This window comes from Harpia harpyja, chromosome 4, assembly GCF_026419915.1.
Source record: "Harpia harpyja isolate bHarHar1 chromosome 4, bHarHar1 primary haplotype, whole genome shotgun sequence".
Lineage (NCBI taxonomy): Eukaryota > Metazoa > Chordata > Aves > Accipitriformes > Accipitridae > Harpia > Harpia harpyja.
This window is the reverse complement of record NC_068943.1, coordinates 65,970,701-65,984,576: the sequence shown is the minus strand read 5'-3', so window position 1 is coordinate 65,984,576 and position 13,876 is coordinate 65,970,701. Positions and strand designations below refer to the sequence as shown.

General features: G+C 45.3%; 1 protein-coding gene across 1 annotated transcript in view; it reads left to right on the top strand.

Annotated features, from left to right (window-relative positions):
• Positions 1-478: 478 nt before the first annotated feature.
• Positions 479-13,876, top strand: part of TXLNB (taxilin beta) — a 38,346-nt gene continuing 24,948 nt past the window's right edge. The window contains exons 1-4 of the mRNA XM_052784531.1: positions 479-630; positions 5,694-6,110; positions 9,230-9,321; positions 13,346-13,516. Of these exons, the coding sequence (XP_052640491.1) occupies positions 5,708-6,110; positions 9,230-9,321; positions 13,346-13,516 (666 nt within the window). The 5' untranslated portion in view covers positions 479-630; positions 5,694-5,707. The remainder of the gene's footprint in view (positions 631-5,693; positions 6,111-9,229; positions 9,322-13,345; positions 13,517-13,876) is intronic.

Genomic DNA, 13,876 nt, shown 5'->3' with positions numbered 1-13,876 from the left:
TTGCTTTGAGCAAGAGGTTGAACTAAAGACCTCCTGTGGTCCCTTCCAGCCAGGGAGTCTATGATTAAGAATCAGTCTGGGTTTTAACAAATCCTGCCCAAATCCCAGGTTGCAAAGGGCAGTCACAGCTGCGAGCTGACATTATGGAAAGCCATCCCGGTCTTTCTGGTGCAGACAGAAAAATTAGACCAAGTTTGACCAATCCATAGTCAATACAGATAAATTTCATGCAGTGCAAAGTGTCAAGCCATTGAAGGATTAAGACTTAACTTTCAAGGGTAGCAGCCGTGTATGAATCCCTCCTTTATATTCTCTTTCTGAGGGCCCGAGTCTTTAATCTCTCATGCTATCTCTGTCAGAGCAGGGAATAGCCAACATAGCTGGCTTACACTGCCAACTAGCAGGCAGCCTCCCTGTTCGCCTATCAGAGCCTGTCCCCTGCAAAGCGCGCATTCAGTCTCCGCCGTGTTTGCTCCTGCTGTGTCATTCTGTCCTTCCCCCGTCGCTTAGTCTTCCTGTCCCTCTTCCCTCGGTGGCAGGATTACAGTACCAGTGTCCTGCTGCTGGCGTGCCCTTGTCTGAGCTTTCTGCCTGACTTTTTTTCTCTGCTCAGCTCTTCTCTTTGCTCTGGTAAGTCTGATGAACAGCTTCCTTGCTGTCACTGCTTGGTGGCATGGTGCAAGGGTTTTAATCTAAGTACTTCCCTTTGGGACTGTCAGCCCACATTTTCTAGGAATAGCCTTAAAAGCCTAGACACTGTGTGATGTGTGAGGAAAACAGGTGAGTATCTAAGGCTATTGGTGAAAGTAAGAAATGCTTCTCTAACGAGTGATCAAAAAGATTTAAGCTGACTTTGGTAGAGCTTGCCTTTAAGTGAGACTAGGGGCCATGGCTGGTTTGCTACAACAATAAGTGATCAAGACTCAGGTGCCACATGAGACTTCAGAAAGTCTCTGAGTCTGGTTCTTTCCATGCTTGTATGGAAACCTGCCATGAAGCCTCCAAACCTTTGTTCAGTTTTGTACTAGAAAACTGTGCGTAAATCATAAAGCTATTAAAATGTAGCATGGAGTTGATAAAGCTGATTTTATCACTGCTTTCTGAAGTAATACATAGGACAGTGTCTAGGCTATAACAAGGCACTCCTATTTTTCTGGAGGGTAATTGGAGCTACAGTAGTGTGGGCCATTCCAGAGTTTAATATGTGCTGCTTTGAGGTGTTATGTTCAATCTGGTGTTATGCTGAGGTAAAAATTCAGAGTTTATCAGCATATGCTGGCTGGTGTAAGTGTATGGAACACTTTGTTTTAGAGAATTGTGTGTGTGTATGTGAATTTTGAGCATAAAGTGCTAAATACCATTACCCGTTTTAGAAGTGCTTAAAATAACTCCTGGCTGCAGAGCAGGTGCCATGTGTCCTTCTGCTGGATACATGGAGAGGCAAGAGCTAAATATAGACCAGTTTGTAAACCCTCCAGAAGTTCAAGCTGCAAGAAGGGAAGGAGGAAGCAATTCCCGTGAGAAGGAAGGGGAAGCGCTCTGTTTAAAAAAGATAAACAAAACTCTGCAACAGCATGCAAGACATTCTGCAAGAGAAGCTAAGAAGACAACGTTTATTTTGTGCTTTGTTCGTGCCAGGACGGTGCCTTGGCAGGAGTGTCCGCTCCAGCGGTGCGAGAGGCAGGCTGACGCAGCCCAGCACGGGGGATGGTTTTCCCAGCAGCAGAGGGATGGCTATTGCAGCTCTGCTAAATCAGGCGCTGGCTCTTGCCGACTGACCTTTTACTTCGGAGGTACTGGCTGATTGCAAAGCACAGTGAAGGCAAATCGTGCTGTAAATATGAAATGTTAAGGGATGTGGTCAGAGACAAACAAACTCAGCACTTTACCAGACTGAGCTTAGCAGCACACCTTTTTCTGTTGCCTCTAAGTGCAGCTGTGGCTGTGCTGTGTGCTCAGCCCTGTTTTGTGCCTTTGGGGCCAACTGCCGACTGCTGCTGCCCCAAGCACCAACCACATTGTGGGATGGCAGGCATGGCCACGAGTCCTCCTACAGAAAGGCATCAGCCTGGGACCAGTGTCTGTCACCTCCCACCTGAGACTGGAGGTCACCCGTGCCCCAGGGTGCTCTATTGCTCTCCTGGGTTATCCCAAGTTTTTAACGGAGGAAGGAGGAGAATGGAGAGGAGCCGCTCCTGCAGTGGGGAGGCAGGAACACCCTCTGGCTCTCGGGGTTGTTTCCCACTGGAGGAGAGGAAGACCAGAGTGACTACCTGTAGGCAGCAACCACGAGTGTCTGGGATCAAGCTTCCATCCAAAACACCAGGGCCACAAAAGATACTGACCTCAGGGCTGTAGAACACGTCTGGGATTTGGGAGCGCAGGAGGAAAAGAGTAAACAAGATGCAATGCTCAGACTCAGTCAGATAACTGGTCAGTCCTCCCCCTCGCCATAAAACAGGATAAGGCCGTGTTGGAAATTCAGGTGTCTGGAGGCAACAGTAATGGTAGTAGAAGTCGCAGACCTCAAGAGGTGGATAGTCTAAAATTGGGCAAGTCTAAAATTCCCTAAGGAACCAAGGAATTCCTCTTCTGGGCTCAGTCACCTAATTTTTAGGCTTTACTGTGTCTAAGATAGCGTATAATGTAAACACTTTCGGTCTTGCTGAGATTGGCGCTAAAAGTCTTTTATGGCCTGATAAGGAAGAATTCCTGATGTACATCAAGGTGAAACAGGCTGGAGCACGAGGAGGACTGGGCCAACTGCAGTAAAATCTCCCAGCATCAAAGGCTGTAAGTGGCCTGCTCTCAGCAGATGATAGCTGCCCTGCCTCCCTAAATATAAACTCCATGACATTGTGGAAGCCGTTATGAAAAACAAAGTACAGACGGCTTAACAGGCGTTTTGAAAGTAATCAGAGCTCTGGTTTAGCCTGAAGAAGAATGGAGTAAAACATTAAAATATTTATTTGTGTGTGTAAATACAAACCCCAGTATGACCCAGCAGGTGGGCACCTTGGGTTAAAGGTTCATCACTGAGTATTTTTGTGGTTTCTGCCTCCTCACTGTTCCAGGATGGTGGCCTGAACCTCAGCAGATGTGAATTGCCATGGTTTCAGAGACTGATTATAACTAATCCCTTTCTAGCCAGCAATGTATGTTAGGGAAGATTTCCTGCAAGGCCAGCTTTTAAACATCTTGTGTCCTTGATTCCAAACATCCAGTTTCTCTTTCATTCACCTGTGTTTTTCCCTTATTACTGAGAAACACCGTGCATAAATCGATCGCCGCTGTGGATTTAAAGCCTACTGTGTTTGCAGGCATGCTTCATGATTCACGTAGGAGGAAGCCTTTAGCTGGATGGTGCCGCTCCATGAGCAATGCAGCTGGGAGTTGGGAGGCAGCCAAGAGAGAGAGTCAGGGTGCAGTGAGAACCACGTCAACTTGTGCCATCTTACAAAGAGGGGGAGATAGTCGGAAGAGGAATTCATATTTGGAAATGGAGCATTTAGTGATCCTGTTCTCCTTCTGTGATGAAAGTATTACAAAAATAGCTAGTTTAAATTGGGGATATACTTTGTGAGACTTTTGTTCTGTCTAGACAAGCGTTGGTGATCCTGGGTTTTCTAGCTGATTGATCGCCAATTGCCAATTAGCTCAAATTAATTAATACAATTGTAAACACTAGTCTGAACATGTCAGAGAGAAACACATATTTTGTGGGGCTTCTAGCTTAGCATTTACAATAATCTTACTGACCTTGAATTAATTGGCAGTCAATTAACTCTAGTTAAAACAAGATCATAAACTGCAGCCTAAAATTCATGCTATATCTGGAATTATTTAAATAAATTGCACATGTAGCCTAAGCCTAATCCTTCAATATAAAATAAACTAAATATGACATACAATCAGACAGATATAATTTTACAATCACTGTGCAGTGATATAATGACCATGCCACAAGCAGGAAGGAAAGAATGGGATGCGTCTGTCTAACAGGGTCTGTGAGACCAGGTCCAGCCGCCTTCCCAAACTGTTCCTGCTGGCAAGTTGTACCTGTGGGAGGAACGCAGGGGCATGGATTTATAGCTAACAGTTTTCAAGCACATCCTGAGCCTCACTCAAAGTTTTCAATTATTTGCTTGAGAGATGGTAAACCATAATATTTGACTATCTATCTTCTCTGTAAGCCCAGTCAAATAGCTAGACAAGCAAATCTTGAAAAACATTGCCTTAGCGATGGCCATCACTGTACTTCCAAACATCACTGTGAGTGGGGAGAGTTTAATAACAAACACTGGGTCATGTATTACAATAAATTAGATCTCTCTTATCATATACTGCCCTTGGCCAAGTTAGTTTATGATTTTGAAAGCTGTAGAAATTTAGACACCATAGAAGATAGACGTTAACGGCCAACTGAACAGGGAAGAAAATGCTTCCCAGTTAGCTCCATGTTTTCAAAACAAGTTGTCTTTTAAAAAATAAGAAAGCAACCACCTCAGACACTGGAACAGAATGAAGAAAGCAATCTTCTTCCTTTCTTCATTCCCCACTGGCACCATTGTAAATTGTATCGTTAAAGGGATGCTAGTTGCAGGGCGAGACCCAGCTGTGCACCCTGCGCCTCTGCACTACCTCCTGAGGGCAATGCAGTGGTGACAGCAGCTCTGCTGGCACTCTGAGGAAGAAGGAGCCTTTCTACACTGAGTTTTCCAGCCGCACGCAGTCAGAGATGCTGTTTCTGCTGGCCTACACCTTGCAGGAGCTGGGAGCAGGTGCCCAGGATGCTCTCACTGACACCCTCATTGCCAGGTCCTGGGGAAGCCAGAGCAGTCTCCAGAGGAACACAGATACATTGGAGGCTCTGTATTCACCTGGCTGAGTGCAGCCGCTCAATGACATGGGAAAACAAAAGCTTCCCTTTGCAAATTGGGAACAAATTAGCTGAAATTCACCCTAGAAAACAACACGGACTATCAACCCATGTTACGCCTGGTCGGTTTTTCTTCGCTGTGATTTATTCCGTATTTTGTATTTTGTCAAACAAGCTGTCAGCAGCACGCAGCGAGTACAAGAGAAGAGTGGTTTATAGCTGTTTATCTTATTCTTTGCCATTATTGTAACAGTGCGAAGCCAGGCCTCTTGTAGATCAAGCACCATGCTGGGCCCTCCAAGAGCACAGTGCAATTTTCGGTGCACTGATTTCATTTAAAATATTCCTTTTTCATGATTATTGACTTAAGATGTGCCAGTGGGGGAGAAATAGGAAATGAAATTGATGCAGCTCTGAAGTGAAGCTGCCCATATCAGTAACCAGCGTTGCAGGTAAACAGGTCAAGAAAAGTAAACATGTAGCAAATAGTATGTTCAGGGAGGGAAATGGTATAAATGAGTTGGGTGTCATTTCGTGTGTTATCGCTGGCAATGGGAATAAGAGGTTTTGATTTTTAAGTACTAGCTTTGGGCAGGCTTTTCCTCTTGGAAAGTATATAATTTGCTTTTCTCCCTGCAGACAAATCACCTTGGTTGTTTGTTTAAGTGTGACATATTTATCAAGCCAAAGCCAAAGGACGGGCTGCCGTCCCAAATTCCACACAAAATCACTCATGTGCTGGCTGAGCTTCCCTAACAGCTAGAAGACTAATTTCATGTGCTTTTAAATTAACCCTCCATTTGTTTGCTGTCAGGTACCACACCAAGCATGGAGAATGACCAGTCTTCCACCTCGCCTGGGCAGGACGTACAGGGGCAGAGCGGGGAGAAAGCTGCCCCCAGCTCCCAGCCCCCTGCTCCAGCCCCCACGGAGCAGCCGAGCCCCTGGCCCGAAGCAGCCGTGTGCGACATCTCGGAGGAGCTGAGCCGGCAGCTGGAAGACATTATTAAAACCTACGGGTCTGCCGTGAGCCTGATGGAGAAGGAAAGTGCCGCTACAGGAACCGACAGACCTGAAAAGGGAGAGCCGGGCAGCGTGGAGGATGCCGAGTATGAGGATGCAAATGAGGAGAGTGAGAAAGAGAAGCTGGCTCCTGGGGATGCTTCCAGAGCAAAGGAGCCCAGCTGCAGCAAGGAGCAAAAGCTGGAGAAGAAAATCCTGAAAGGACTAGGCAAGTACTTATGTACTTTAACACAGCGCTTCTGTGAACAGAAGTAAAACCTCCCTGGTCCTTGCTCTTTCCCATGTTAAGCCTCTGCCGTGGAGGTAACCTCTAGTTACCACTGAAAATTGCAGTATAACTTTTCTCTAATTGATAATTATTTTCAGCAATTACCTGACAGACACATATAGGCTGTATCAGATATTAGTCCTTTTAAAAAGACAGAAATCTAGGATTATATCACACAGTTCTGATGTACTATTGGGCCACCCAAACTAGTTAGCCAAAGCTGTGAGCCTGACAACACACTGCAGAAAGCTGCTGCTTAGACAAAGGAAAACCTGGCCTTGCGTTTGTGCCTCAGTAAATTTTCTCTTCCCCTGTGTCGTGGTTTAACCCCAGCCAGCAACTAAACACCACGCAGCCGCTCACTCACTCCCCCCCACCCAGTGGGATGGGGGAGAAAATCGGGAAAAGAAGCAAAACCTGTGGGTTGAGATAAGAACGGTTTAATAGAACAGAAAAGAAGAAACTAATAATGATAATGATAACACTAATAAAATGACAACAGCAATACTGAAAGGATTGGAATGTACAAATGATGCACAGTGCAATTGCTCACCACCCACCGACCGACACCCAGCCAGTCCCCGAGCGGCGAATCCCTGCCCCCACTTCCCCGTTCCTATACTGGATGGGACGTCACATGGTATGGAATACACTGTTGGCCAGTTTGGGTCAGGTGCCCTGGCTGTGTCCTGTGCCAACTTCTTGTGCCCCTCCAGCTTTCTCACTGGCTGGGCATGAGATGCTGAAAAATCCTTGACATTAGTCTAAACACTACTGAGCAACAACTGAAAACATCAGTGTTATCAACATTCTTCGCTCTGAACTCAAAACATAGCACTGTACCAGCTACTAGGAAGACAGTTAACTCTATCCCAGCTGAAACCAGGACACCCTGCTTCCTCGGGTATGACTTCTCAGCGGTCCTAACAGTGCTAATGGTGCTACTGTGCGGCATGGGAATCTGCAGAACAAATTCTCTGTCATGCTGTCCTGGTTTCAGCTGGGATAGAGTTAACTGTCTTCCTAGTAGCTGGTACAGTGCTATGTTTTGAGTTCAGAGTGAAGAATGTTGATAACACTGATGTTTTCAGTTGTTGCTCAGTAGTGTTTAGACTAATGTCAAGGATTTTTCAGCTTCTCATGCCCAGCCAGTGAGAAAGCTGGAGGGGCACAAGAAGTTGGCACAGGACACAGCCAGGGCACCTGACCCAAACTGGCCAACGGTGTATTCCATACCATGTGACGTCCCATCCAGTACAGAAACGGGGAAGTGGGGGGCAGGGATTCGCCGCTCGGGGGACTGGCTGGGTGTCGGTCGGCGGGTGGTGAGCAATTGCACTGCGTATCATTTGTACATTCCAATCCTTTCATTATTGCTGTTGTCATTTTATTAGTGTTATCATTATCATTATTAGTTTCTTCTTTTCTGTTCTATTAAACCGTTCTTATCTCAACCCACGGGTTTTGCTTCTTCTCCCGATTTTCTCCCCCATCCCACTGGGTGGGGGGGAGTGAGTGAGCGGCTGCGTGGTGTTTAGTTGCTGGCTGGGGTTAAACCACGACACATGCCCAGGTTATTTTTCATCTAGCAGACCTCCAGCCTCATGATGGACTATATGAAATAAGCCAATACACTTATTCTCTCTAAGCACAGTGCTTAGAGAGCACCTTGGCCGCGGCAGGGCTCCGTTAGCAGAGCTAGAAACAAGTCTCAGGGAGTTTTTGTAAAGTATGTCCTTTCTGCTGGACAGCCACTAGAGAGCAATGTAGTTACATCCCAATCTAGTAAACATGTAATTTATTTCCCTTCCTACTTTAACTCCTGCCAATCTTCAAGCCTTTCTTCGTGAGAACCCAAACCCAACCACAGACGAATCCTATAGAAAAATCACTGCAGGACGTTCTCACAGGCAAGGGACTAAGCATAGGTCAGAGCAGGGATTTTTCCCCAAATTTCTTGAATGTCCAGGAGAAAGTAAGTTCCTCAGTTTCTATTGCCTTGGCTTTGGTGCAGTTATTGGTACCTCTCCAAGATCAGTGAAAACACTACCAAAGCACAGTTCTCCAGCTGCACTTGCAACAGTTTTCACTCCAGGATTTGATTTGAGCTCTCTTCAACTTATTTATGCTGGTGCTGTAGAGGGAACTTAGTGTGAAATAGTGGATTTTCTCCCCAGGCAGTACTCCTGGACTGCACTAGAAGTAGAAAAAGTCCAGCCTAAAGCAGAAAGAAATTTGGGAAAGAGCCTTGGGAAAGAGGAGCATTTGGAAAAGCACAGCCAAGCCCCTGGCACCACCGCCATCCTTATCTCCAGGGACACCGGGGACATTTTGTATTTGATGAACAAGCAGTGTTCAAGCTCCAGCTCATACTCAGGGCTGAAATTAATACCAAAAGGTATCAGAAGAGAAGCAATACATAAATGGCTATGCAGTGATTTAGATAAGCACACCCAGATAGTTACTAGACTGTCTCTGTATCCATAGTCTCTTCACCAAGTCAGAGAACTGATTTATCACTATCATGTAGCCCTGACCTGGCTGGCAGTACCCCCTGCTCTCTGATTGTTTCCATCCACACCATAGTCCCCATACCTAACTTAATTTTTCTTATGTCTTGTACAGGTTGAGCAGCACAGGAGCTGAGTACGCCAGCTTTGATCAGTTTTTGCCTGCAAAGAGATCTGGTTTCTGAGCCTTTGGGGTCCAGGCACTTTCCATCCTATTTCAGTCAAATGTGCCATATATGTGACCCAGTCATGTTGCAAAAACATTAAATGAAAATCAGATTATACAGGACAAAAGCATTTCACAGCCAATGCCTTTGCTAGAAGACAGCACATTACTGAGGTCTGAAATGGAGGAAAATTCAAGCATGTTTGTTCTTATGGGGAGAAGAAAAACCCAGAAATTCATAGCAAAAACTATTCCCTTCCTTCCAAAATGCCTCATCTCTCCCTGAGTTTTTACAGATCCATGCATGAAACAACCAATTTCATAACAGTACATCAGCTACAAACTACCTCTACCATCAAATCTCTGCTTCTTTGTTTTTTAAGGGAAGGAAGCTACCCTACTGATGCAAAGTTTGAACAAGCTGAATACTCCAGAGGAGAAGCTGGACCTGTTATTTAAGAAGTATGCTGAGCTGGTTAGTACAGCATTGGTTCTTTTCTGTGCAAACTGTCTGTGCAGGAAGGTATAAAAAAAATATGCCATGCAGCATGGTCAAACCTCATGTAGTAGTAGTGTCTGTCCTGTTAAGTGAATCCCAAAGTAATTGTCAGGGTCAAATAATCAATTACGGGTGAGAAGGAGTAAAAAAGCAAAAAGTAAGGAAAACAAGCTGGACTTGGGGTTAAAAAGTTGATGAGGCAGAATATTTGTACTTAAAGGCAAATCTACCAAACCGACCCACACTGGAGACTAGTGTCTAGGCTCCTGCCTTCACCTTCTGCAAGGAGTTTTTCATACCTCTATATGCAGGTATTGCTTTAAATTACATATCAGTGTGGTGGGTTGACCCTGGCTGGGTGCCAGGTGTCCACCAAAGCCGCTCTATCACTCCCCCTCCTCAGCTGGACAGGGGGGAGAAAATGTAACAAAAGGCTCGTGGGTCAAGATAAGGACAGTTTAATAAAGTGAAAGCAAAGGTCGCGCGCGAAAGCAAAGAAAACCAAATGATGTTATTCTCTACTTCCCATCAGCAGGTGATGTCTGGCCACTTCCTGGGAAGCAGGGGTTATGTGCCCTCCCAAGATCTTGCCCAGCCCCAGCCTGCCATTCGGGGGGGGGCAAAAATGTTGGAGAGACAGCCTTGAAGCTGTGCCAGCACTGCTCAGCAGTAGCCAAAACACTGGTGTGTTATGAACACCTTTCTAGCTACCAATGCAGAGCACAGCACTAGGAGGGCTGCTATGGTGAGAATTAACTCCATCTCAGCCAGACCCAATACAATCAGTGTTTTAATCAAAATGAAAATAATACAAGGCTTAGTATAAAACGTTAGGAAGCAGAAAATCAGAAAATAGAGAACTGAAGCTAATCGTGAGAGAAACCACAACACAGTGAAGGGTCAAAGACCCTGCCACCATAATGTCACCCCTGTAACAATGCCACCTACCTGACTCTGTTCTTTCCACACTTAAGAGGAGTTATTTTCAGAACAAGTATTTTCTTCTAAGTAGTTAAAGGACTCTATGGCCATAAGCTGTGGAAATCTTACAAATGAAAAGGCTGCAGCATTTTACAGTTTGCAGAGTACTGAAAAATGTGCCAAGCAGAACATTGACTTTATAATTGGGTTTATGCACAGATGTGTCCATGTCTCAACATAATGTGAAGTTCAGCTTTTCCTTTTTTTCATGTAAAATTCTCTGATTTCATAAATTAGGCTCAGGCTGTTTATGGTTTAGCTCATGCTTTAAGGGACTTCATGCCCATGGATTAACTGAAATAGGTCATTTTCTTCCTCTATCATGTACCCTCCCCTACATTCAAACATCATCGGAGCACTGTATAAAACAGGGGCCATATTGCCAGTAACCCATGCAGGAGAAAGGTGCTAAAACATAAATTCAGAGCATTCAGTTTTGACATTCTGTGCAATGTCACTAAAATAAATAATTTACTAAATACAACTAAAAGCTTGTTGGAGAAAGCCTCACACTGCTCACTCAGCGCAGCTGAGGGGTGTAGTGTGATTAATAACTTGTCAGCAGTGGGCTGTAGTAGTTACCACTCTCTGCTCCCTCTTGTCCATCCCCATCACACACCTGAGGTCACTTTTTGCCTTTGCTGTGTTGTTTTCCAGCCAGATCAGCTCCCTGGTCTGGTGAACTGTGTGCTGGACGAGCACTTGTTGCAGCACAGCTCAGGGGAAGGTGCAGCCGTGTGCCGGGCTGACCTGGGTGCTGGCAATGGCTTCAGCTGCGTTAGATAGTGCTGCTGCGGGCTGTGGCTTAACAGGTTGCCTGTACTCGGGGACCCTACGCAGCACCAGTGCCTCCCCACAGCCACCCAGCTATATGCTACTTAACTGTTAGCACGTGCCTTGGCACAGTCTATAGCGACGGATACACCAGAAAATGGAAGGCATCAGGGAAGAGCATGGGCTGGTTTGAAGGAAGCCATGCCTGCTGGGATGGGGAAGCAAGATGCGGTCGAGATAAAACTTATTTTCCTAAACTGAGAGTTTATCTCTCTAGGTCAGCCTTCCAAAATCAGAATTCCATCTATTATAGCTAATAATTCATTAATTATTCTTAAAAAATTATCATTGGCGGCCCTTTTGTCATTCCTATTTACCAGTGAATTCCCTTCTTCAGTGCAAAAGTAACACCATGTCTTAGACGTTCCTGAGAACTTTGAAATATAAGTTTCTAGTGCAAGTCATTTTTAAGGAAAAAAAGAGCAAAAAAATGCTTGGAAGACTTCTCATATCACGATTAAGACCTGTTTTATTCTAAGCCCCCTATCTCAAGCACGGCTTGAGGGAATCATCTAAAATTTGGATAAATCATTATCTGCTCAGCACAGGCTCCGCATGCAAAATGTGAAGCAAAAAGAACCTTTTTTGTGTTTTTAAAAGGGAAGGGGAAGGGGCCAAAATCAAGCTTATAAAGGAAAACAAATCTCAGCGTTAATTACAGAGAGGCTATTTTTTCCCTACAATACTAGAAAAATGATTTCAGCTAGTGCAGCTTGATTAGATGCAAAAGCCCCTATTCTGATCTACAAGAGTAAAAAACACACAATACACATGCTGAAAGTTGGGCATAAACTGTAAATACACTCCAAGCTGGTGATTGCATTGTTTTGTGGTACGCCTAGCTGTGATTTGATTGATAATACACAGAGCTCTGTACTGTAAGCATAAATTACTGAACATCTGCAGAAAACAGATCCTCAGGCAGACAAAGTGTAAAATATGATGCCTGTTAACTGTCTTGTTTGAGCTGCACATCATTCCCCTGCACTCACAGACCTTCCCAGTCATACTGGGGTTAATAATTAATACTAGAGGTACTGTATTATTAGATAATGTAATTTTAATAGCAACTGTTATTATTAAGGTTTGCACATTGCAGCTCATGTGCTGCTGGTTTTCAACCAGCAAACATCTGGACTTCAGAAATATCTTGCAATGTATGCATGCCTGTGATACAGCGAGGAGGGCTGCTCTTGTGTTGGAACAGGAGATGAAATCTTTAAAAGCTTCAGAGGTGAAATGCTTCTTTGACATGACTGTTTAATTTGCAGTGCAGGAAACTTTTCCAAAACAGCCGGTAATAGGCACATGTCAGAAGATATGACAAGTCTGTGTGGGGACTGCTATTACAATTCTGTTGCTGTCCCTCATTCCCCCTCCAAATACACCCTTCTCCCCACGAGCCCTCTGGGGAAGGCAGGAGCCATGCACCCACAGAACAGCAGGTTCCCAAGTGAGCCTCAGGGACTGTTCATGTTTTCTTCATTAATTACATGGAGCCAAAGAGCCCCAAAGAGGTTTGATTCACCATAACCCACCCCTGTTGACGATGGGCACTCCAGAAATCCAACTGACGGACGGTCCCATGTGCACCCACGAGCAAGAGGAGCCTGGCAAGAGGAGGTGCCCATGCGTCATTTTGGGGAGCTCTTCCCTGAAGAGCATTCTCCTCCATCAGCAGCAAAGCCCACACACAGATGGCATCCCTGCTCTCCAGCACCTCTTCTGCTGTTGTTTTTTTCCAGCAGGTTCCTGGTTATCTAGGAAGCCGTTTCTTTTTCAGGAAGCTGCAAAACAGAATGAGCGACTATTACGTTATCTCATGCTCTGGAGAAATCTCACCGCGTAAAGCACTACCGGCTGCTCCAGTTCCTAACGTTGAAACAAAAATAAAAACCTCACAGATGTCCTTCAAAGAAATTCAGACCAAAGAAGGAAGGGCTGAAATGGTGTGACGAGTATTAAAAATTATGTTCACCCACCCACACTACAGCACACTTGGGACTGTTGCAGCGAGCAGGCTTAGGACACCCTCCAGGTTGCTCACTCCTCTCCCATTAGCACTGATAAATACAGAACATTTTGAGGTTAAGAAAGTGTGAAGACTTTCCCAAAACCAAAAGAGCTCATTTTCTTTTCTTTCCTGTCCCTCTTTGTTTAATTTTAAACCCTGTTCCCTGCGCAGCTCGAAGAACATCGTGCTGAGCAGAAAAAGCTCAAGTACCTGCAGAAGAGGCAAGCCCAGATCACCAAGGAGAAGGACCAGCTGCAGAGTGAGCACAGCCGAGCCATCCTCGCTCGCAGCAAGCTCGAGAGCCTGTGCCGGGAGCTCCAGAGGCACAACAAAAACCTCAAGGCGAGTGGTGGCCTTACCAAGGTACCCGGCAGTGGGGGGGGGTGGAGAAGGTGCTGATGCCTTCCCATCTTGCTGTAGTACCAAATTGAAGAGATGTTTCCATCTCCATGTGCAATATATAATTATATATACACTCTTGTCTTGAGGCCTATTTACACCAAGACCCCTTTATTCCTCATTTGGAAATATCCAAGCACTTTTGGACACTGAGTTTGCCCACATTAGCTGTAAGGCCTCCTTGTGTTATCAGGGAGCCCAGCGCAGAGAAAAGCAGAGGTGCTAACAGGCCAGGTCCCTGAGACTGCAGATGCAAATGCATGTGTATGGACAGAACAATAGGAACACCAGCTTTGCTCCAGG